The sequence below is a fragment of the Oncorhynchus gorbuscha genome, linkage group LG03 (assembly GCF_021184085.1).
Source record: "Oncorhynchus gorbuscha isolate QuinsamMale2020 ecotype Even-year linkage group LG03, OgorEven_v1.0, whole genome shotgun sequence".
In the NCBI taxonomy this organism is placed as follows: domain Eukaryota; kingdom Metazoa; phylum Chordata; class Actinopteri; order Salmoniformes; family Salmonidae; genus Oncorhynchus; species Oncorhynchus gorbuscha.
This window is the reverse complement of record NC_060175.1, coordinates 82,728,114-82,752,716: the sequence shown is the minus strand read 5'-3', so window position 1 is coordinate 82,752,716 and position 24,603 is coordinate 82,728,114. Positions and strand designations below refer to the sequence as shown.

Here is a 24,603-nt window from a genome sequence, read left to right as displayed (position 1 = left end):
CTTTATACTCCAAAATATTTAAAGGAGAGCAATATACGGTATATGTAGAGAGTTTGTGACTTTCTTCACTTTTTTCTTAACTTCACCTAAAATGGCAAAAAGTAGAAAGCATGTCAAAAATCACTGCATATTGTAATATTGTAATTGCTCATTTGCCCATTTGGTAGACAAATTTGTTGCCTCTTATAAAGACAATGCAGCCTGATTCATTATGCCCATTTTTAAGTGATGAGAATTCTTTGAAAAATCCCCTCAGGCCAATGGAATGTTTTCTTATTCACAAATCACAAACATTGTATAGATTATAACAAATACTGAAGGGAACACTTTTAGAAAACTCGTCCTTTCCCTATGAGAAGGCATGGCTGACAGCAAAGAGTTAACTGCCACTCTTCTTAAGAGGGGAGGGAAGCTACAGATGTCATCACAGAGTTGCTCATTCACCTGTGGCTAGGCAGAACTACATTATTCATACTGTTTACATAGGGTAAAATGGCACCTTATAAATATGACTTGAAGTCACATTGAAGCAAGTATTCCTATGCGCACGCTTGCTTGGGCACACACCCTGCTCTGGCATGAATTTGTCAGTATTGTGAGAACTTTATTACAGATAAGGCTGGCCGGCAATGACCAATAACCTCGCCTTACACTCAACCAATCAAGCCAGCTGAGGACTCCCTCACAACTGTCAGAGCATCAGACAGAGCTTCGACCACCTGAAAGTGTTTGAGACACGGCTCCAGGCATCCTAATGACCCTCTCTTTGACACATCACTGCCTCATGACCTGAGGGCCACCTTCATCTGTTACAACCTGACGACTGCAACAGCCAACCAGAGAGGACCACTGAGGTAAAGCCTACATAGACTCATCCACCACCAGAGGAGCTTGGGACTTGGGCTTCTGACTAACCGGTATCTGTACTGTGACTCACTGTGGAACTCTTCCGCACTTTGACAAGAAGACAGTCCTTTGACTGACTCAAAGACAGATATCCAGAGTGACAGTCTATCAGCTCAGACAGCATCAGCAGCCTACACCTCTGACCAGGTAAGTCTACGGGCACACCTGGGCTTGGGAGAGATGTTTATAATTTTGTAATTTTTTTATTTAACTAGCAAGTCAGTTAAGAACAAATTATTGTTTACAATGACAGCCTACCAACCTTGTTCAGGGGCAGAACGACAGATTTGTACCTTTTCAGCTCTGTGATTCGATCCAGCAACCTTTCAGTTACTGGCCCAACGCTCTAACCACTAGGTGGATTTTTAATGATGAAGTGGTAGACTTGCTTGAACTATGTAAGGATGTAGAGGTGGTGGTTTTGATCAGTGTGATTTAAAATGAGTTATATTCATGAGGATAGCAAACTATGAAACCAGTTTGATAGGATGTTTCAGCCAGGGACTGAAACTGTAGCAGTGGACAATTGGTGTTGTAGCTACAGTACCAGGCCATTCTTTACAGAAGGGTTCACAGTTCAAGACACTGATGATGCATGTTTGAAGGAAACACTAAGTTTATATTCCCTTTTTCAGTTTTTGAGCATTTACAAGTTCCCTTGTTTTTACTCGCAATATCAGAGGTGATTCTCTTTTTTGTGGCATTTTCATGCCCCTCAGATATAAAGTGCAGGTGATTTTTCTTTCCTTTTGATGCACTGACATTTCCTGATATTTTCTTGCATCCATGGAAAGTGCACAAACCTGCTTGTTAGTAATCACTCACTAGCAATGTTTTTCATTTTTTTTATTAACAATACCCCAAGGGGAACAAAACCAGTTCAACAGGTTGTAATGAGAGTTTAACCACTCTCTGCTAATGATAATGTGTGCCTGAATTCTGATTGAAAGTTTAGAACAATACAAACACACTCAGATTTTTTTTTTAAATGTTGGTAAAGTAGCTAGATAAAGAAATATGTGCTCATTTTAAAGTAGCCCTCCCTTTGATTAATGTGTGGGAGAATGCAATGAGTAATACATGATCAAATATCTTCATATCGACTGAATTCCTCTGATATCAGTTTACCATTGTTATCTAGCAAGGTATATTTTTGGAGCCAGTGCTTTGTTCTAAAGCAGTATTTCTTTGTTTCAAATATTTTTTATTAAACACACACAAGAATGGTGTATAGGTATACATGACAGGTATACAATTCTTATCTAAACATAAAAGAGCATACAGGAACAACAAGACCCAGAGTTCTGGGTGCAGAACAAATAATACAGAACACGACATACAAAACAAGGACACGTAGAAAGAAAGAGGGAAGATGTCCCCCCTATCCCCCATCCCCTATTCCCCCCCCCCCCTCCCAACTGCTCGGGTGGTAGGGCCAGCACACGCTGCCCAAAGGTAGATAAAAAATTTACCATTGAGAGTGCGTTAATAAGTACAAATTCACAGCGCCGACTCGTCCAAGTAGGAGAGGAAAGGCTGCCAGATTTTATCAAATGTTGATAATTTATTGTTCAGAATATATCTAATTCTTTCTAAGTGTACAGTGTTTGCCAATTCACTGAGCCATAATTTGGTAGAGGGCGCTTCCCTCCTTTTCCAAAACAACAAGATTAGTCTAAAGCAGTATTTCTTTTAGGTGTAGTATAATAGTCACACGTGCATGCACACATACCCACAAAGGAAAACATAGAAATGGAGCATGACTGTAAGACACTTCAATAAAGGGAAAGTATTCTTTGAGTATAACACCATGTAAAAATCATGAATGTTTTAATAGTTTGGAGAATCAATTGAGATGTATTCATTCTAATGAGCTATTTCATTTCCATTGAAGATGAAAGGCCCCTATTTTACAGTATTTAGTCAATTAACTTCCCTGTAATAACTCACCGATTATGTTATAATATAATAATATATAATAATATAATTTAACTTTTATCTTACAGTCATGTGTGCATACATTCTACTTATGGGTGGTCCCGGGGATTGAACCCACTACCCTGGCGTTACAAGCGCCATGCTCTACCAACTGAGCTACAGAGGACACGATAAGCCATATGATCTGACCAAACCCCTCAAGCACTAAAGAGTAATAAAACCCAGCGGTGTAAAAATACTTAAGTAGTTTTTGGGGTATGTGTACTTTTCTTTACTATTTATATTTTTGACAACTTTTACTTTAACCCCACTACATTCCCAAAGAAAATTATGTATTTTTACCCCATACATTTTCCCTGACACCCAAAAGTACTCGTTACATTTTGAATGCTTAGCAGGACAGGAAAATGGTCCAATTCACGCACTTATCAAGAGAACATCCCTGGTCATCCCAACTGCCTTTAATCTGCCGGAATCACTAAACACAAACGCTTTGTTTTTAAATGATGTCTGAGTGTTGGAGTGTGCCCCTGGCTATCGGTAAATATATATATAAAAAAGCTCAAATATTGTGCAGTCTGGTTTGCTTAGTATTAGGAATTAGAAATTATTTATACTTTTACTTATGATTTAGCAATTACATTTACTTTTGATACTTAAGTATTTTTTTAAAAACCAAATCATTTTAGACTTTTACTCTTGTAGTATTTTACTGGGTGACATTTTCTATGAAGGTATCTTTACTTTAACTCAAGTATGACAAGTGGTTACTTTTTCCACCACTGTAAAAACCTAAACGTCTTTCCCATGTGATATCTGGAAGGATAGGCATTTTAACAAGCCATGTCAGTCAGCAGTAAAATGTTATATGATGTGATATGGATTTGCTAAGATAATTGGCGTGAAAACGTGTCATGGTCTTGCGTGCCTAGTCCATCACCCAAAGACAAAAGCACCTGAAAACACACACCTAGGGGTAAATATCTCTTCCATGATAATCTCTCTCAACTCTAGTCATTTTGGGAGGAAAAGCTCCTAGGCTCAAACAGCTGTGCTATACTGTCGTTTGTACACCTTAGTGTCAATGGCAACAGTACAAGCTGCAGCATAAGTCATACATAAGGATGGTGCATTCTGGTTTTAGTGCCCAGAGGCACAGCACTTCTCAGCAGTGTAATCCCTCCCGCTAAGTGAGCATGGACAGGGCAGCATTATGAGCTGTTGCGGTCACACCATGGATATGGGCTGGGTTATTCATTATCCACCTTTTATTGAATATGCCATGACGGCAAGGACTTTCTTTTTTACTATTAAGCTCAAATCAATCTTGGTGCCTGAAAAACTTAACCCTGTCAGTGTCCACCAGCACATGAGCAACCAGCCAAACTTCCTAGGCCTAAGACCTTAGTTAATAAGTACTGATTCTGCTGTCATTGATACAGTATTGTATGACATTATTACTTGACATTACAATGTCTGTTACCTCAGGGTAAGATAAGAGAGTCAGTGCCCCCCCCCCCCACCCCATAGAATTCTGTTCTCACTGAACTAACTGTCACTCTGGTATCCAACTGAACTGTCATGTTTCACCTGCAGGGTTTCATCCTATAGGGTTACTAATTACATCACAAAAAGTCAGGCATTCAAGATTCTTACACACCATACTCAAATGTGCTACTCTACATAATGAACTGTTGTTTTTATGAAAAGAGATTGTTTAATTCAACATTTTGAAGAAAGTACCAACAGACCAAAGAAAATGTATGAAATGTCATATTTGCTTTAGGATTACTACTGTTTAAATATTTGGGCATTTGGTCTTGGTTTCAATGCAGCATAAAGACAGTACTGTCTGAGAGAAAGGAATTCCATGTCAATTTAAGGAAGATAAAACAGTCAAACAAAGTGACTAAAAAAGTGTAAATAGAAAGTGTCACTCATGGATGACAGTTTCTGTTCTTCATCAGATATTATTTAAAAAAACGTTTGTTCTTACTCATCTCATTTACTATGTCAATATATTAACAGTTTGCCATTGAGTTCGCTATTGTTTCCAATTGAGCCTCATGAGATATCGAAATTATATTTAGGTGTATCCAGTAGAAATCCCTTTATACAACATGACTGATGAAAGTCTTCCTTAGTTTTCTCCAGCACTGTTGAAGCTATGGGGAGTCCAGGCTGTGACCACGTGGGGAGCACAGTGCCCCTTCCCCTGATGAGTTTCAGTGACTACTCCCACAGTGGGTCTGCCCTAAGGGCCTGGGAGGAGGAGGAGGAGGACACCAAGCCGCCCCGGGGACTGATAAGTGTGCCTAAACACACCGCTCCTGAACGCAGTCTGCAAGGGGTCTTCCTGCCCTGCTTCGACATGCTCCTCACTGAAAACAGCTCGTGGCTGTTGAAGAAGTCTGACGCAGCGCCCCCTGTGCTCCCCTGTAAGGCCCTGGAGCAGTGCCCTGTCATCAACAGCCAGGGCCTGGGGCTCCCCTCTGGGCTAGAGGGACAGGTTGAGGAACGCTGTCTGGAGCAGGTTCAGAGCATGGTGTTGGGAGAGGTACTGAAGGACATAGAGACTGCCTGCATACTGCTCAACATTACTCCAGGTAGGAAAACTGTTAAATTACCAAGCTATTGTTTGCCTATAATTTGATACAACACCATGTTATTACCACCTTATCCTGTGCTATAAACTGTGCTACCGTTTCATATGTTAAGTTCTCCGAAAGGTATAGACCTCATGCCTCTATCAGTCTCAGGGTCTATTATGTTCACTACAGTTGAGCATGTGACCTGTCACTGTCAGTAGATTGGCTGAGGATAAGGATTAAAGAGCACAGAGAAAAGAGCACCTTTCATGCACTACTTTAACAGTTGAAGTACCTCCTCATGCACTGTTGGATCTTACTTACAGCAAAGCAAACTAAACAGTGAAGGTCACCATTTAGGTTGGTCTTTCTTTATGCGACACTCCGACTTTATGGCAATGCTACTGACGATAGGCTAAACCCAATGAAAGGAAGTGTCTAGGGCCTCCCCGCCCTGTGCAAATGGCTCTGTTGACAATTCATCATTTCACACACTCACCAACTCGGTACTTGTCATAAAGCAACACAAATATGAGTTCAGAAATTGCGTACAGTACAATGCACACACACCTCATCTCCTTCTCCTCAAAGGCTCCTTAAAGATGTACTAGCTCACATTTGAATAGGTAACCTATGCATTTGCATGAGTGCCAACCAGTGATTTATATATAGACTAGATGACTGACGGGGTGCTGACTCCATCTTGACACTCCCCCACCATTTTTAAGCTATAGAAAAGCATTTGTTCATGCTTACATTTGTTTTTCCCACATTTATTCGATGACAGACACCTTATTAATGCATACATTTAATTTAAACCATTCACAGAGACAAACTGCAATCTTTCCGACAGATAAGATCTAAACCAGGCCAGAACTTGTCCGTGTAGACCAATTTGGGTTTCCAATCTCTCCAAAAGAATGTGGTGATCGATGGTATCAAAAGCAGCACTAAGGTCTAGGAGCACGAGGACAGATGTAAAGCCTCGGTCTGATGCCATTAAAAGGTCATTTACCACCTTCACAAGTGCAGTCTCGGTGCTATGCTGGGGTCTAAAACCAGACTGAAGCATTTCGTACACATTGTTTGACTTCAGGAAGGCAGTAAGTTGCTGCGCAACAGCCTTTTCTAAAATTTTTGAGAGGAATGGAAGATTCGATATAGGCCGATAGTTTAAAAAAATATTTTCTGGGTCAAGGTTTGGCTTCAGCCAAAACCTCAGAAAAAAATGGTAGACCTCCACAAGTCTGGTTCATCCTTGGGAGCAATTTCCAAACACCTGAAGGTACAACGTTCATCTGTACAAACAATACTACGCAAGTATAAACACCATGGGACCACGCAGCAGTCATACTGCTCAGGAAGGAGACGCATTCTGTCTCCTAAAGATGAACGTACTTTGGTGCGAAAAGTGCAAATCAATCCCAGAACAACAGCAAAGGACCTTGTGAAGATGCTGGATGAAATAGCTACAAAAGTATTTATATCCACAGTAAAACCAGTCCTATATCGACATAACCTGAAAGCTCGCTCAGCAAGGAAGAAGCCAGTGCTCCAAAACCACCATAAAAAAGCCAGACTACTGTTTGCAACTGCACATGGAGACAAAGATCGTACTTTTTGGAGAAAGGTCTTCTGGTCTGATGAAACAGAAATATAACTGTTTGGACATAATGACCATCAGTATGTTTGGAGGAAAAAGGGAGGATGCTTGCAAGCCGAAGAACACCATTCCAACCGTGAAGCACGGAGGTGGCAGCATCATGTTGTGGGGATGCTTTGCTGCAGGAGGGACTGGTGCACTTCACAAAATAGATGGCGTCATGAGGAAGGAAAAGTATGTGGATATATTGAAGCAACATCTCAAGACATCAGTCAGGAAGTTAAAGCTTGGTCGCAAATGGGTCTTCCAAATGAACAATGACACCCTGCATACTTCTGAAGTTGTGGCAAAATGGCTTAAGGACAACAAAGTCAAGATATTGGAGTGGCCATCACAAAGCCCTGACCTCAATCCTATAAAACATTTCTGGGCGCAACTGAAAAAGCATGTGCGAGCAAGGAGGTCTACAGACCTGACTCAGTTACACCAGCTCTGTCAGGAGGAATGGGCCAAAATTCACCCAACTTGTTGTGGGAAGCTTGTGGAAGGCTTCCCAAAACATTTGACCCAAATTAAACAATTTAAAGGCAATGCTACCAAATACTAATTGAGTGTATGCAAACTTCTGACCCACTGGAAATGTGATGAAAGAAATAAAAGCTGAAATAAATCATTCTCTCTACTATTATTCTGACATTTCACATTCTTAAAATAAAGTGGTGATCCCAACTGACCTAAAATAGGGCATTTTTACTAGGATTAAATGTCAGGAATTGTGAAAAATGAGTTTCAATGTATTTGGCTAAAGGTCACCATTTAAGGTATGTAAGGTATGTAAACTTCCAACTTCAACTGTATATACATGTTACTGTACCCATTACAACAACAAAAATAATTAAATACATGTTATTTTGTCCTTGAAACATTTAGCTGACTGTTCCTTCGGGGGAGTGCCAATATGGACGACTGGTGGCTTCAATGCCTCTCACTGGGCAGTACATAGCATCAGCAATACAGGGTTTATATACATCATTGGTGCCAACAGTGCCATTGTATTTAACTGTATATATAACTTGCTGTGGATAAATGTTTACCATTATATTGATCCATCATGAACAACTCATCTCCTGTGCAGACCCCATGGAGTGGAATTGTGGGAACGTCCAGAAGTGGCTGCTGTGGACAGAGCACCTGTACAGACTACCCCAGGTGGGCAAGGTGTTCCAGGAGCTCAGTGGAAAGGATCTGTGCTCCATGACAGAGGAGGACTTTAGGCAGCGCTCAATGCAGTGTGGAGACCTGCTGTACGCTCACCTGGACATCTGGAGATCAGGTAGGACAACTGACAACCTTCAATGGGTCCATTTACTTGTACTGTGGTATATATAACATGGCATGTATTTCATCTTCGGTGTGGGTCATTCCATTGTAAAAGTATTGCGTGTTTTATAGCCACAAGCAGAAGGAATGCCTGGCTCATTCACTACACAGATTGTGTTGTAGTTTTCAGGTATTTTCTTGTGTCAAGATCACAAATGTGTAATTCTGTTCTATGTTGTTTTGTCACAGCTGCATGCATAAAGGAGCCCTGCACACCAGGAGATAACAGGTTACATAGTGCTGAGGAGTCGTGGCCAAAGGCAGACTCCTCCTGCTCAGGCCAGCCCATCCACCTGTGGCAGTTTCTTAGAGAGCTGCTCCTCAAGCCGCACAACTACGGACACTGCATCCGCTGGCTCAACAAGGAGAAAGGTGAGTGGGCAGGGAGAAGCCATAAGGGTGGAGTGCATGCGGGTGTACGGCATACATTTTAGGGCAACCCTCCTAGGTTTGAGGCTGAGGGTGTCCTAAAATGTACACCATATGGGAGAGAAAAGTTTGCCATGGGAGCTGACTTGGATTATTCAACATTGGGGCTTATTGTGCATTGGTTGCTGAAAAAGGTGAAATGTTCCATCTCTCAAAAGTAGTTTTTCTTATAATCAACAGGAATCTTCAAAATAGAAGACTCGGCTTATGTGTCCAGGTTATGGGGCATCAGGAAGAACCGTCCAGCTATGAACTATGACAAGCTGAGTCGCTCTATCCGACAGTACTACAAGAAGGGCATCATCCGTAAGCCTGATGTGTCCCAGAGACTGGTCTACCAGTTTGTCCACCCTGTATGAAGCTGTGGGGCAGCCAGCCAGAAGAGAAGATTAGTGTTGATGATGACTGGAGACCACTATCTAGCCAAACAGGTTTTGGCAAAAGGATTGTTTTAGCTCCAGCAACAAAATGTATAGACTGCTTCCTGCATTGTGCACTCCTGCCTAATTCCAATATTATTAGGTAAACTGAATGGATATGGGGTTTTGTTATTTTTTTATTGCCACATTGCATTAGATATGCAAAGTTTTACATTTCAAATATTTTCAATACTAATTGTCCAATATTTCATTTTCACAAAGGTCAAAGCCATATGTCTGTATTCTTTTTTTCTCTGATTGTGACTTCACATTACTGTAACCACCAGTATTTACTTTTTAAGGTGGTTCCTCTTTCATTACCATTACACAATGTCCCTCGGATATAAAAGCATTCGTACAGTTCATGGCATTTTGTTACATGCCGGGTGAATGTGTGCACCAATGTGTTTACTACTGATCTGTAGTGGTATTCTCATGTATGGGGCTCTTCATGAGTCACAAGTAACCACAGCAGTTAATCACACAGATCTGATGTTTACGTTGGTCATTTCATTTAAGTATAGAGAAATTATTTGACTCCGGGGCCCGTTCACTGGCGGAAGAATCGAGCCTAATTGGAATTTGTGAATACAGTAAACTACTGTAATAGAAGCATTTCAATATCATTGCCACATTTCAAGTGCTAGAATCCATATGTAGAGACAAAAACCAGTGATAGAAGCCCTGTTTATACCTGGTTCTAACATGCTGCCTTTGTCCTGATCTTGTCCACATTCTGATTGTGCCCACATTTTCAGACAAGTGAAGACGATTAAAAGAAACATTGTGATCAAATCTTATAAGTGTAAACAGGCAAGATCAAGTCAAGATCATGACGAAGGACGCGTGTTAACGGCAGGTATAAACAGGGCTAGAGATTAGTGACTGAATAAATACTGTCCACATGTTAGAACATAATATTGAATATTTATAATGAGAGTGTGAGCAAGATGTCGTTTGCAAATATTTAGGTATAATGACCTAAAGCATACGGTATATCCTTCTATGTGTTTACATACTGAATGTGTCTAAAATAAAATGACACAATAATGTGTATTTTCTCTGCTTTCTCATCAAGCACCCTGAGACTACAATCATAGCATATCCCAATGTACAGTCAAAATCCATTCAAGAAACACACAAATGACACAAAACGTTTTGTTTGTATTCTCAACAAACTTGTTTTCCCCTTTCAAACCAATATCGCAATATTGACACCATCACAACAACTTTGATTCAGGATTTTCATTACTATCATAATTATTATCATAATCATAATCATCTTTATGCATATTTAAATGAACCTTTTGTTACATTAAAATGAACAGGCACTACACCAGTTAGGAGATCCAATTACATCACTAACTAGAAACATACATACACTGCTAATACAGGGGTTTCACGACATGAGCCGTGTCCCCCTTGTGTGCATAAGGAAGAGAGAAATCAACATAAAAAAGCATTTACATATACACTTTTACTACCTCAATGTAGTTAGGTTTCCTTTCCAACTCAACACAGTTGTACAGTTACAATAGAATATAATCTTTAAATTACATCATCATATACAAATTTGACAGCGTGGGGTAACGTCACGCTCTGGTACATTGACAATTCCATTGCAATGAAATTCATACGATATGGTACCTATTACTTAATATGCTTTTCCATTGCTGTTAACACATTTACATGTATGACACTACATTTTTCTTAGTATTCGATCACTTGCATTTTTTTCTTTTTTTTTCTTTACAATTACACAACTCATGATGATAAGGATGTTTGACCCCAAAATATCTACCCGAGATGTGTGTGTTCCTGTGTGTGTGTGTGTGTGTGTGTGTGTGTGTGTGTGTGTGTGTGTGTGCGTGCGTGTGTAAAGGACATAGGATATCTCAATGATATGAATTATTTTTGCTAGGCTGGACAGCTTACACTAATACACATTACTTGTGAGCTGGTGATGTGATCTCTCAACAGTGATACCAAGACCTGGTGAAGTCTCCTCTTAAGCCTCAACCTAAACATCCTGTCGTTAGAGAATGTTCTACGACATCAAACCTGAAGAGAGACCTACTGCATAACCTCATGTTCATGAGCATTCTGCTCTCACAACATCATTGCATGTCTGATTTAAACAGCTTACCATTGGCAACCATATTTGCATCGGACAGCATCTGATAAGTTTGATTTCTTAACAAGTACTGTAGTGTTTTCTGTATATTTAAGCAATAAGGCACGAGGAGGTGTGGTATATGGCCAATATACCACGGCTAAGGGCTGTTATTATGCACGAGGCAACTCGGAGTGCCTGGATACAGACCTTAGCCGTGGTATATTGGCCATATACCACAAACCCCAGAGGTGCCTTATTGCTGTTTTAAACTGGTTCCCAATGTAATTAGAGCAGTAAAAGTACATGTGTATTCAAAGCGGGGGCTGCATTAGGTGTGAGTATGTGAAGTATACTACTGGGAGCAATCTAAAGTAGAGTTAATTACTGTAGACAAAGAAATTATTTCTGATATACTGTGGTCACTGTTGTATGCAACTGGCCTACCTGGTTAAATAAAGATGAAATAAAAAATAAATATAAAATGCTCTTGTCTTCCCCCATGTGGATCGCCTATTGAATGAACACAGAAATATTCAGAGGACAGGAAGCAGTTAGTTGCATGAGTTGCATCTTGACAAGAAAATCCTTGACAGGGTTATGTGAGTTATTGCATGGATAGAGAGAGTTTTATGCATTTTCGGATTTCGGTCATTCTTTGGCCTAAGTAGGTAAAGGGGCTCAAAACCACTTTTTTTTCTGGTGGCGTTCTCTATGACAATGGAACAAAACATGCCTAGTTAAATACAGCATGTCTCCTTCCATGCCCCTACAATAGTACATTCATGTCCACGTTTCCATTTTAAGACAAGGATCTGCAGCATGGTACCGTCTAGATTGATGTTCCTATTTTACCAGGAGACAACCATCGAACAGTAACATAGTTCAAAGCCATTTTTCCTACATGCTGTTTTCCCCCTACAGCAGGAAAACAACTAAATTCACATTAAATATGCCTGAATACTTCACCTGAACAATCAAATTGCCCAAAACGTTCTTGTCAGCATGACAGATTAAATCAAAGTAAGCTGGTGATAATACCTTGCCTACAGACCCTAAAATGTTCCCTCACAGGTATTCTAGATAGAACACAGCAAAAGATCCAAATGAACAGATATTCTACAAATACCTCGCAATGAAATGGAAATGAGACGTTATGATTCAATGGTGGTGATGGGGAAGAGAGAGAAAAACAGCTATCCAGCCTCTCCACTTCCGGGGATGAAGGCAGACAAGCTCATGGTGTTATTCCAATGCTGTGTCTGTGTCTAATGGTGAACTCTGGTCCTCTGCATTGGTCATATCAGGGAATTAGTTGCATCTTGTAGCCGTAATATGGCTTGGAGGTTAAGGGAATGCACGTTGCATAGCACATGCTGCTATTGCAAACCAATTGAGAAACAGAGACAACAGATACTGTACCACTGCACAACTGGTAAAAGGGATGAGACCAAATCACAAAAGAGAAAATAATCAAATCTAGGATACATTTTGTGGTACTTTTAACACTACACAGCATTCCCAATGTAAGGAGGAGGACTGAACACACAGCATCGAAACTGCTACACAAAACGGTGTCATATATACACAACGCAGGCCGAGTAGCTTGTTCTGGTTAAACCGGCAGGTAAATATAATTGGTTACATTATCGTCACACTGTTATAGGAGAATATACTGCAAAAACGTTGAATCATCCGCATGATCTTTATATTGAACACAGCCACACAAATGTGTCCCTGCATTGGCTTGATGTTAACAGTATGTTTGAGTGTGTGTACTCTGGAGTAAATGCTGCTCCTGTTTTAGTGTTTATGTCCTCCTCACTCCAAATACTGGATAAATATAATATAATATACTACTAATATACTAAGATTTTATTTAGGCAAGACTCTGATTTGCGCATCTGTTGGGCAAGGGATGTGTTGCTCATAAGTCTCTGGCTATGTGCAGTGCGATTGGATGAGACAGTCCGAGCTGCCTCCAATGGCATGTCCTCCTCCTTTGGGGTCATTAGATCTCCTCGACGTAATTGGCCGGGTACAGTCCCTCTCGGCCTGTATCCAGGCGACCTCTACACCAGCCTTGGTCATCTTCATCCTCAGTCTTGGTCAGTTCATCACCTGTGAAGAACATATGTACATTACTCCTTAATCAACATGCATTCTATGGTCAATAGTACATCTGTTCACCTTCATCGTTTCCTTTATCATGTAACTATTAGCAAAGATCAGGCAGGATGTGCATCATGTGGTTATGAAGGCCCTACTAACACCATCTAACATAGGGACATTTAGAAGACAATTGCTAATAACTAGCAGGTGCCTGTAATTGAAGGAAGTGGAATATGGCCATTATTGACAAACCACCACTATCTTCCTCCAGGAATAGTGGGGCTTCGAAATGGGATGAAAAGAGATAGCGGGACATTTCATGTGACCTCATCTCCAACCCCCTATCTAGCCAGCCTGTCCATGATACACCATGTGATACTGATAGTGTCAATTACAGAGTTTGTCTTACACTGTTTGACTCAAGAATAGGCTTTAGCTGCAAATGCATTCTAGCAATAATGAAGAGACATCAAAGATGGTGAAGTGTTGTCGTTGTGTACCAGCTTTGAAGGTGAGTTCATCTTGTTCCTGTCCGTCATAATCATACAGAGCACGCACTCGGACCCCGGATGCGGTCCCGGTCCCTGCACCCCCTTTCCCTGCACTGCCAGAGTCTTCCTCGAAGGAGTTTCCATTTCCACCCCCGTTGGTCTCACCGCCTGAGTAGGCTGCAGGTGCATCGTCATCGGACCACTCAGTGGAGTAGGCCTGGTTCTTTTCATAGCTGCTCACACTGCAATGGAAGAGTTAGGGAAGATACAGGGATTTGATCTGGGGAAATTTATCAAGAATACAAACATTGCTGTACCGTAGACTAGAGCAACTGTTATTAACAGACTGAATGAAATACATAAATAATCAACATCAATCCAGTTAATTATATGGAGACTGCAAAAAAAGTCATGGCATCATGTTAGATCCCAGGGTGTTTAAATAGTTGGACTAGGGTAGGTCCCGGCGTTGCAGTAGCTGGTGTGTGGCAGTAGCAGGTGTGTGTGGCAGTAGCTGGTGTGTGGCAGTAACAAGTGTGTGGCAGTAGCTGGTGTGTGTGGCGGAAGATGGTGTGTGGCGGAAGATGGTTTGTGTGGCGGTAGCTGGTGTGTGACAGGAGCTGGTGTGTGGCGGTAGCTGGAGTATGTGGCAGTAGCAGGTGTGTGTGGCAGTGGCAGGTGTGTGTGGCAGTAGCTGGTGTGTGTGGCAGTAGCTGGTGTGTGTGGCAGTAGCAGGTGTGTGTGGCAGTAGCAGGTGTGTGTGGCAGTAGCAGGTGTGTGTGGCAGTGGCAGGTGTGTGTGGGGGTAGCTGGTGTGTGTGGCAGTAGCTGGTGTGTGTGGCAGTAGCAGGTGTGTGTGGCAGTAGCAGGTGTGTGTGGCAGTAGCAGGTGTGTGTGGCAGTAGCTGGTGTGTGTGGCAGTAGCAGGTGTGTGTGGCAGTAGCAGGTGTGTGTGGCAGTAGCAGGTGTGTGTGGCAGTAGCTGGTGTGTGGCAGTAACAAGTGTGTGGCAGTAGCTGGTGTGTGTGGCAGTAGCTGGTGTGTGGCAGTAGCTGGTGTGTGGCAGTAACAAGTGTGTGGCAGTAGCAGGTGTGTGTGGCAGTAGTTGGTGTGTGGTAGTAACAAGTGTGTGGCAGTAGCTGGTGTGTGTGGCAGTAGCTGGTGTGTGGCGGAAGATGGTTTGTGTGGCGGTAGCTGGTGTGTGACAGGAGCTGGTGTGTGGCGGTAGCTGGAGTATGTGGCAGTAGCAGGTGTGTGTGGCAGTAGCAGGTGTGTGTGGCAGTAGCAGGTGTGTGGCAGTAGCAGGTGTGTGTGGCAGTAGCAGGTGTGTGTGGCGGTAGCTGGTGTGTGACAGGAGCTGGTGTGTGTGGCTGTAGCAGGTGTGTGTGGCAGTAGCAGGTGTGTGTGGCAGTAGCAGGTGTGTGTGTGGCAGTAGCTGGTGTGTGTGGCAGTAGCTGGTGTGTGTGGCAGTAGCTGGTGTGTGTGGCAGTAGCATGTGTGTGTGGCAGTAGCATGTGTGTGTGGCAGTAGCAGGTGTGTGTGGCAGTAGCAGGTGTGTGTGGCAGTAGCTGGTGTGTGTGGCAGTAGCTGGTGTGTGGCAGTAGCTGGTGTGTGTGGCAGTAGCTGGTGTGTGGCAGTAGCAGGTGTGTGGCAGTAGCAAGTGTGTGTGGCAGTAGCAGGTGTGTGTGGCGGTAGCTGGTGTGTGACAGGAGCTGGTGTGTGTGGCAGTAGCAGGTGTGTGTGGCAGTAGCAGGTGTGTGTGGCAGTAGCAGGTGTGTGTGTGGCAGTAGCTGGTGTGTGTGGCAGTAGCTGGTGTGTGGTAGTAGCTGGTGTGTGTGGCAGTAGCTGGTGTGTGTGGCAGTAGCATGTGTGTGTGGCAGTAGCAGGTGTGTGTGGCAGTAGCAGGTGTGTGTGGCAGTAGCTGGTGTGTGTGGCAGTAGCTGGTGTGTGGCAGTAGCTGGTGTGTGGCAGTAGCTGGTGTGTGGCAGTAGCTGGTGTGTGTGGCAGTAGCTGGTGTGTGGCAGTAGCAGGTGTGTGGCAGTAGCAAGTGTGTGTGGCAGTAGCAGGTGTGTGTGGCGGTAGCTGGTGTGTGACAGGAGCTGGTGTGTGTGGCAGTAGCAGGTGTGTGTGGCAGTAGCAGGTGTGTGTGGCAGTAGCTGTTGTGTGTGGCAGTAGCTGGTGTGTGGCAGTAGCTGGTGTGTGTGGCAGTAGCTGGTGTGTGTGGCAGTAGCAGGTGTGTGGCAGTAGCAGGTGTGTGTGGCAGTAGCAGGTGTGTGTGGCAGTAGCTGGTGTGTATGGCAGTAGCTGGTGTTTGGCAGTAGCTGGTGTGTGTGGCAGTAGCTGGTGTGTGTGGCAATAGCTGGTGTGTGTGGCAGTAGCTGATGTGTGGCAGTAGCAGGTGTGTGGCAGTAGCAGGTGTTTGTGTGGCAGTAGCAGGTGTGTGTGTGGCAGTAGCAGGTGTGTGTGGCAGTAGCAGGTGTGTGTGGCAGTAGCCCGTGTGTGTGGCAGTAGCTGGTGTGTGTGGCAGTAGCTGGTGTGTGTGGCAGTAGCTGGTGCGTGTGGCAGTAGCTGGTGTGTGGCAGTAGCAGGTGTGTGGCAGTAGCAGGTGTGTGGCAGTAGCAGGTTTTTGTGTGGCAGTAGCAGGTGTGTGTGTGGCAGTAGCAGGTGTGTGTGGCAGTAGCAGGTGTGTGTGGCAGTAGCTGGTGTGTGTGGCAGTAGCTGGTGTGTGTGGCAGTAGCTGGTGTGTGGCGGAAGTAGCTGGTGTGTGGCAGTAACAAGTGTGTGGCAGTAGCTGCTGTGTGGCGGAAGATGGTTTGTGTGGCGGTAGCTGGTGTGACAGGAGTTGGAGTGTGACGGTAGCTGGAGTATGTGGCTGTAGCAGGTGTGTGTGGCAGTAGCTGCTGTGTGTGGCAGTAGCAGGTGTGTGTGGCAGTAGCTGGTGTGTGTGGCAGTAGCTGGTGTGTGTGGCAGTAGCTGGTGTGTGTGGCAGTAGCTGGTGTGTGTGGCAGTAGCTGGTGTGTGTGGCAGTAGCTGGTGTGTGGCAGTAGCAGGTGTGTGGCAGTAGCAGGTGTGTGTGTGGCAGTAGCTGGTGTGTGTGGCAGTAGCAGGTGTGTGTGGCAATAACAGGTGTGTGGCAGTAGCAGGTGTGTGTGGCAATAGCAGGTGTGTGGCAGTGGTGTTTGATCAGTGTTTTGATCCTCTCACCTGCCACGGTCACCAGGTGGTGCCACATGATCAGCGCTGATGCTGATCAATTGAAGGAAAACAGAGAAACAAATGATATGGCATCATAGGAGATATTGATATGAACCCTGGCATGTCATTGTGTGTGTGTGTGTGTGTGTGTGTGTGTGTGTGTGTGTGTGTGTGTGTGTGTGTGTGTGTGTGTGTGTGTGTGTGTGTGTGTGTGTGTGTGTGTGTGTGTGTGTGTGTGTGTGTGTGTGTGTGTGTGTGTGTGTGTGTGTGTGTGTGTGTGTGTGTCAGTAGTAGTTTGACCAGTGGAGTGGTCCTCTCACCTGCCACGGTCTCCAGGTGGTGCCACATGGTCAGTGCTGGGGGTCGGTGGGGCCCCAGCCGGCTTCTGCACCTTCTCCCTCTTAACAACAGCAGCAGTAGCATCTGGGTTGTACTCCTGGAGGTCAGAGGAAAGGATTAATACTTCTGAAAGTCTATACTGAAGCAGAGCCTCAGATCTGGCCAATGTCCTTCACTTTTCCTTTTAAATCAGAAAGTAGGCTAAATCAACAATCTTACAAATATAAGAAATGGTATTAAGAAGTCGTAACAAAAAGCAATATTTGCATCTGTGGGGGAATTAATAAAAAAATACCTGAACCTTTGCTACATGTTGTAAATAATCCTGAAAAGCAAGTATATGGATGAACTACAGAGTATATAGGCCGCAGTACCTCAAACATCGGCCAGTTCATATGCATGCCAGGGCCATGGTGGTTGCTAAACCACTGCAGGTCCTCCTGTGTGTTGGCACCCAGGATGGTGCGCTCCAGTTCTCTGTAAACTGTGCCATAGCTGGGGAGAGGAGGACAGAGAGCACATTGTGACACGCAGAGAGAGAAGGAGCCTGGTTAATTAAGCAATAAGGCCCGAGGGGGTGTGGTATATGACCAATACACCACGGCTAAGGGCTGTTCTTAGGCACAACGCAACGTGGAGTGCCTGGATACAGCCCTGACTGTTTTGTCATACCCATTGTATACGGTCTGATATACCATGGCTGACAGCCAATCAGCATTCAGAGCTTGAACCATCCAGTTTTTATGGGACAATAACACATTAGGGCTGCCAGCGCCAACTGTCCAGCACTAATGGTGCTGTTTCCTGTAGAGTTTCTAGTTGTTTATGAAGCTCCACTACTCAGAACAGGGTGAAATAATTGAAAGACAAAGCCATTCAGTCAATTCATAGCATGAGGTGAAGCTACACAGAACACAGACACGACATTTGCATTAAAATTGGCGTAGTGAGGTGGAGTCTCGACAGATGGATATTATTTCACCAGAAGGTGGAGACAAAAACACAGAATAACTGACAGTCCAGCCCAACAAATGACGACATTTCATGGTGATAAAACTGCCAAGAATTGAGGAGTAAGATGCTATAATGAACAATAAAATGGACGATTCAAATGCATCCACAGCACATAAAAGTTACAAGTGATTTTTCTCTTTTCACCGCTGTCACTGGGACACTGTCTGTATTTGCATAACTGTATGAGAGGGAGCTGAGGACTGGGTTTTTAGCTATTAGCTTACCATTACCCTGTCTATGGTTGATTTATGGGTTATCACCAATACTGTGGCTGAAAGGCCCATGTTAGTACTCCACACCACACTATAAAAGCCTATACTCATCCTCCATTCAGATCATAAACCAAGACTATGCATCCAGGAAACAGCTTGAATGAACTCCTTATTCCAATCACCATGGAACCTGGCTTTGTATCACATGCAATTTGATCCACAGTCAAGAATATGACAAGAGTTCACTTTGACATGATGCAATTTGGTTGAAATGTCATTAACTGCATCCTCTGTATAATTGGTGTTGTGACTCTGAAAGACTGAAATGTGTTGAAACTAATCTATTTGACAGGGACTGTAATGAAAGCAATATCATAAGCACATTGGAGTAAATTCCCTCTGAATGTAATATTTCAACTAATCCATAGACTCGACTAATAACAAAAAGGAATGCCGACGAGCGCTTAAAGAAGAGATCAATACTGTAATGTAGGTATTCTGACTATATTAGATACACTAATGTGGAAATCTTTTCAAGGCAGACTTGCTGTTGTGTAGATGACTCCAAACTGATAATATGTACATACGTATACGTACTGTACCAACTGAAATTGAAGACAGACACGTTTTTCCTCTATAACCTTTCAATTCAAAGGCCATGTGGGAGGAAAGGTTGATGGAGGTGATTTAATACAGCAGGATGGGCTACAGTATGTATGGGACGATAGAGGATAACACCAGTCACTGACCTTTGGTTCTCAGTGAGATTGAGGTGGCGTTTGATGTCCAGCAGGATCTCCTTGAGGAAGGTGAGTCTCTTGACCTCATGCTGCTGGCACTGGTCAAACACCTGCTCCATGCTCTCCTGGTACGGGGGAGTGACAGCACTCAGCTCTGACAGAGACTTCTCATACTTCTCCTTAGCCTGGGGGAAGATAAGGACGATATCAGCTCTGACAGAGACTTCTCATACTTCTCCTTAGCCTGGGGGAAGATAAGGACAATATCAGCTCTGAGAGAAACTTCTCATACTTCTGCTTAGCCCGGAGGAAGATAAGGACAACATCAGCTCTGAGAGACTTCTCATACTTCTCCTTAGCCCAGAGGAAGATAAGGACAACATCAGCTCTGACAGAGACTTCTCATACTTCTCTTTAAATGGGGGGATGATAAGGACAATATCAGCTCTGAGAGAGACTTCTCATACTTCTCTTTAAACGGGGGGATGATAAGGACAATATCAGCTCTGACAGAGACTTTCCATACTTCTCCTTAGACCGGAGGAAGATAAGGACAATATCAGCTCTGACAAAGACTTCTCATACTTCTCCTTAGCCTGGGGGAAGATAAGGACAATATCAGCTCTAAGAGAGACTTCTCATACTTCTCCTTAGCCTGGGGGATGATAAGGACAATATCAGCTCTGAGAGAGACTTCCCATACTTCTCCTTAGCCTGGAGGAAGATAAGGACAACATCAGCTCTGACAGAGACTTATCATACTTCTCCTTAGCCCGGAGGAAGATAAGGACAACATCAGCTCTGAGAGAAACTTCTCATACTTCTCCTTAGCCCGGAGGAAGATAAGGACAACATCAGCTCTGACAGAGACTTCTCATACTTCTCTTTAAACGGGGGGATGATAAGGACAATATCAGCTCTGAGAGAGACTTCTCATACTTCTCCTTAGCCGGGGGGATGATAAGGACAATATCAGCTCTGACAGAGACTGCTCATACTACTCCTTAGCCGGGGGGATGATAAGGACAATATCAGCTCTGACAGAGACTGCTCATACTTCTCCTTAGCCTGGGGGATGATAAGGACAACATCAGCTCTGACAGAGACTGCTCATACTTCTCCTTAGCCTGGGGGATGATAGGACAATATCAGCTCTGACAGAGACTGATAGCCCAGAGGAAGATAAGGACAACATCAGCTCTGACAGAGACTTCTCATACTTTCTCCTTATCAGCTCTGAGAGAGACTTCTCATACTTCTCCTTAGGGGGATGATAAGGACAATATCAGCTCTGACAGAGACTGCTCATACTACTCCTTAGCCGGGGGGATGATAAGGACAATATCAGCTCTGACAGAGACTGCTCATACTTCTCCTTAGCCTGGGGGATGATAAGGACAACATCAGCTCTGAGAGAGACTTCTCATACTTCTCCTTAGCCTGGGGGAAGATAAGGACAATATCAGCTCTGAGAGAGACTTCCCATACTTCTCCTTAGCCTGGAGGAAGATAAGGACAACATCAGCTCTGACAGAGACTTCTCATACTTCTCCTTAGCCCGGAGGAAGATAAGGACAACATCAGCTCTGAGAGACCTCTAATACTTCTCCTTAGCCTGGGGGAAGATAAGGACAATATCAGCTCTGAGAGAAACTTCTCATTCTTCTCCTTAGCCCGGAGGAAGATAAGGACAACATCAGCTCTGACAGAGACTTCTCATACTTCTCCTTAGCCCAGTGGAAGATAAGGACAACATCAGCTCTGACAGAGACTTCTCATACTTCTGCTTAGCCGGGGGGATGATAAGGACAATATCAGCTCTGAGAGAAACTTCTCATACTTCTCCTTAGCCCAGAGGAAGATAAGGACAACATCAGCTCTGACAGAGACTTCTCATACTTCTCTTTAAACGGGGGGATGATAAGGACAATATCAGCTCTGAGAGAGACTTCTCATACTTCTCCTTAGCCGGGGGGATGATAAGGACAATATCAGCTCTGACAGAGACTGCTCATACTACTCCTTAGCCGGGGGGATGATAAGGACAATATCAGCTCTGACAGAGACTTCTCATACTTCTCCTTAGCCGGGGGGATGATAAGGACAACATCAGCTCTGACAGAGACTTCTCATACTTCTCCTTAGCCGGGGGGATGATAAGGACAACATCAGCTCTGACAGAGACTTCTCATACTTCTCCTTAGCCGGGGGGATGATAAGGACAACATCAGCTCTGACAGAGACTTCTCATACTTCTCCTTAGCCGGGGGGATGATAAGGACAATATCAGCTCTGAGAGAGACTTCTCATACTTCTCCTTAGCCGGGGGGATGATAAGGACAACACAAGGAGTTGGACACAGTGTATTTCATCCACAAGAGGTGAGAAGAGCTGTGTTACTGCAGATAGTTGTCATGTATCATTATAGTCAACAATAGGCAGTGCAAACATTTCTGCTCTTTTTGTTACCAGAGCTCTGTGAATAGAGTGGGAGATCCACCTTCAGGGATGATTGTGGCGGCAGGTAGACTAGTGGTCAGTGTTGGGCCAGTAACCAAAAGGTCCTGGATCGAATCCCCGAGCTGACAAGGTAGAAATCTGTCGTTCTGCCCATGAACAAGGCAGTTAACCCACCGTTCCTAGGCCGTCATTGTAAATACGAATTTGTTCTTAACTGACTTGCCTAGTAAAATAAAATGAATGTCCTGTCTGATCACTAGAGTAATCTGCCACACTGCATTGATTCTGTTTTTCACAGCTTATTTCACTTAAGCCGCTAACAGAAACAGATGAATGTACTTACGGTAGTATACTGTATTAACACACACACTATGGTGTTAATAGCACCATATATGTTTTAAAACAGATGGAATGACACTAGATAACATGGAATTTTCTCCTGTTTGATATGGAGAACGTCAAATGGCATCGTGTAAAGTCTTACATTTGTACAGAAAAGGTTGTCATGTCATTTTGTTTCTCTATCTTCCATTTGCCAGACCCTGAGCCTCTCTGTCTCACCTTCTGAACGTCGTGTTTGCACTTGTCTGTTTTCTCGTGGAGTTTCTTCTGCTGGTCAGTTGTGACGGAGGCCTGTGTCTTCCCATCTGCCTCGCGGGTGGCGGCCAGTTTCTCCTCCTTACATGCCATGTGGTATGTTTTCTTAGCCGTCTCCATCTGTGGAAGCACACACAGAATCTTAGTATCCCTATAGATAAACTGTATAAATACTAATACATCTAGCATGACAGTGACTTAATTGAGTTACTTTCGCAAAGGCAATGTTGTTCTCTGATGCTAAGCTGGGATGAGTGATGCAGCAAGAGTCATTATGGTACACAAAACAGAACTAACACATGTGCCAATAGCTACAGTACCTAGATGTTTGGCAGAGCAACTTGTATGTTGACTCAGATGTAAGTTAAACAGCCATTGTTTTTAAGATGGCCTCTGTAAACCCTATTAGGGCCGATTGAAGTGGGTCCTAGTCCAAGGACAACTGTGTAGTGTGCGGCACCTATCTTACACACATGCAGTACCTTTGCAGCCAGACACACACTTCGGAAAAAAGGAGCTAACTAGAACCTTAAGGGTTCTTCGGCTGTCCCCATAGAAGTACCCTTTGAATTCCCTTTTTCATTTCAGGTAGAACCCTTTTGGTTCCCCTTCAACAGAGGGTTCTACCTGGAACCAAAAAGGGTGCTCCTATGGGGACAGCCGAAGAACCCTTTTGGAACCCTTTCTTCTAAGAGTGCAGACTGATGAACAGCCAAATGAACTAATCTAACCAGTTGTGGTCTCAGAGGTCAGTCATGAAAACAGCCAATTGCATCAAATGCCTACTCACATATCAAATATAGTGTCCCCTGTATTGGATTTAAGAATAACGTGGTTTTCCTGTTAGAAATCCAAGTACACATGGAGGATACAACAGATCCCCTTCCCTAACCCTTCCAGTCAATTTACCTCTTTGAGTTTTTTGGCCCATGGTTTCTGGGCCTTCTTGAAGCCCTCGTCGGCCTCTTTGGCCTCCTTGAAGCCTCCGATCATCTGCTTGTGGTAGGCCTCCTTCTGCCAGTTCTTGACCTTCTCCAGGTCTTCGTTGAGCAGGCCGTTCTTCACCTCCTGGTGCAGCTCACTCACCTTCTCAGCCTCAGTCATCACACCCAGCCATGCCCTCTCCACGGTGCCATACTGGGGTCCTGGGGTTAGAGGATATCACAACATATAGGTGGCAGAAAAATATGATGGAAAATATGAACACGACCAACTCAGTGTTAGCCCTGAGATTGAAAAGTTGGGAATTTGATCCCTGACCAAGTCAAACCAAAGACTGTAAAAATGTGACCCAATGCACTTGTGCGTGGCACTAAGCATTAAGGAGATAGATTGGGGTTAAGGTCCTGCGATAGACTAACATCCTGTCCAGGGGGTGTACTTGTACATCAAGCTGCCTCGTGCTACAGAAACAGGAAATAGGCTACTGCTCCTATGAGGTGTTCCGGCTCATGCAAGGCTACCTACATTCAATCAAAACATATAGGTTTCAGAAAACATGACTGTTGTCATCTTACAGAAAACACCCACAATACAGCTGAGCAGTGAGATGAATCAAATGAATTTAATATGGGATGAAGACCTCAAAACAGACTGCAACAAAAGCCACCATATGAGTAGCTTCTAATCCACACAGTAAGATTTGGTTCATTGATTGAACCTCTCCAATCCCGACATTGACCTTTCTCGATCAGCTGTCTCCATCTCTTGGACCAGGCGGTCAGCTGGTCACCATAGGCCTTCTCAATCTTGGCACGTTCCTGAAGGCAGCCCATGAGGTCATTGCAGAGCCGGTGGCCGTCGTCAATCCGCTTGACGGCGCGCTTGTAGTTCCCCACCTGAGAATAGTGAGAGGTTAGATTAAAGGTCCAAGTTACATAAAATAGGAAAACACAAGGCTTCCCTTGAATTGACATACTGGTATCAATGATTGAGGATGAGGATGCAGTCATTTGCACACAAAAAAATCTAAAATATGTAAGTGCAACACGCCAAATCTCTAAGACCACTAAGATATTTTGAAATGGAAATAACTAATCCGATGGGCCAACATAAACTGTAAATTAATTT

The 24,603-nt window shown here is 43.7% G+C and overlaps 2 protein-coding genes across 4 annotated transcripts in view; one reads left to right on the top strand and one right to left on the bottom strand.

Moving 5' to 3' along the window:
• Positions 1–277: 277 nt before the first annotated feature.
• LOC124032055 (SAM pointed domain-containing Ets transcription factor-like) lies at positions 278–10,317 on the top strand. The gene is made up of 5 exons (XM_046344084.1): positions 278–1,053; positions 4,989–5,450; positions 8,171–8,368; positions 8,605–8,787; positions 9,025–10,317. Exons 2-5 carry the CDS (start codon positions 5,012–5,014, stop codon positions 9,201–9,203), a joined length of 999 nt encoding a protein of 332 aa, XP_046200040.1. The 5' UTR covers positions 278–1,053; positions 4,989–5,011; the 3' UTR covers positions 9,204–10,317.
• Positions 10,318–10,407: 90 nt separating this feature from the next.
• The window catches only part of LOC124032054 (protein kinase C and casein kinase substrate in neurons protein 1-like), a 53,334-nt gene continuing 39,138 nt past the window's right edge, over positions 10,408–24,603 (bottom strand). For 2 of the 3 annotated variants that reach the window (XM_046344081.1, XM_046344082.1), the window contains 9 exons: positions 24,215–24,371; positions 23,443–23,678; positions 22,498–22,653; positions 19,486–19,661; positions 17,885–18,005; positions 17,492–17,607; positions 17,181–17,222; positions 13,989–14,221; positions 10,408–13,497 (listed from right to left, as the gene is read on the bottom strand). In XM_046344081.1, the coding sequence (XP_046200037.1) occupies positions 13,388–13,497; positions 13,989–14,221; positions 17,181–17,222; positions 17,492–17,607; positions 17,885–18,005; positions 19,486–19,661; positions 22,498–22,653; positions 23,443–23,678; positions 24,215–24,371 (1,347 nt within the window). In that variant the 3' untranslated portion in view covers positions 10,408–13,387. The remainder of the gene's footprint in view (positions 13,498–13,988; positions 14,222–17,180; positions 17,223–17,491; positions 17,608–17,884; positions 18,006–19,485; positions 19,662–22,497; positions 22,654–23,442; positions 23,679–24,214; positions 24,372–24,603) is intronic. The other variant, XM_046344083.1, reaches the window with a different exon arrangement.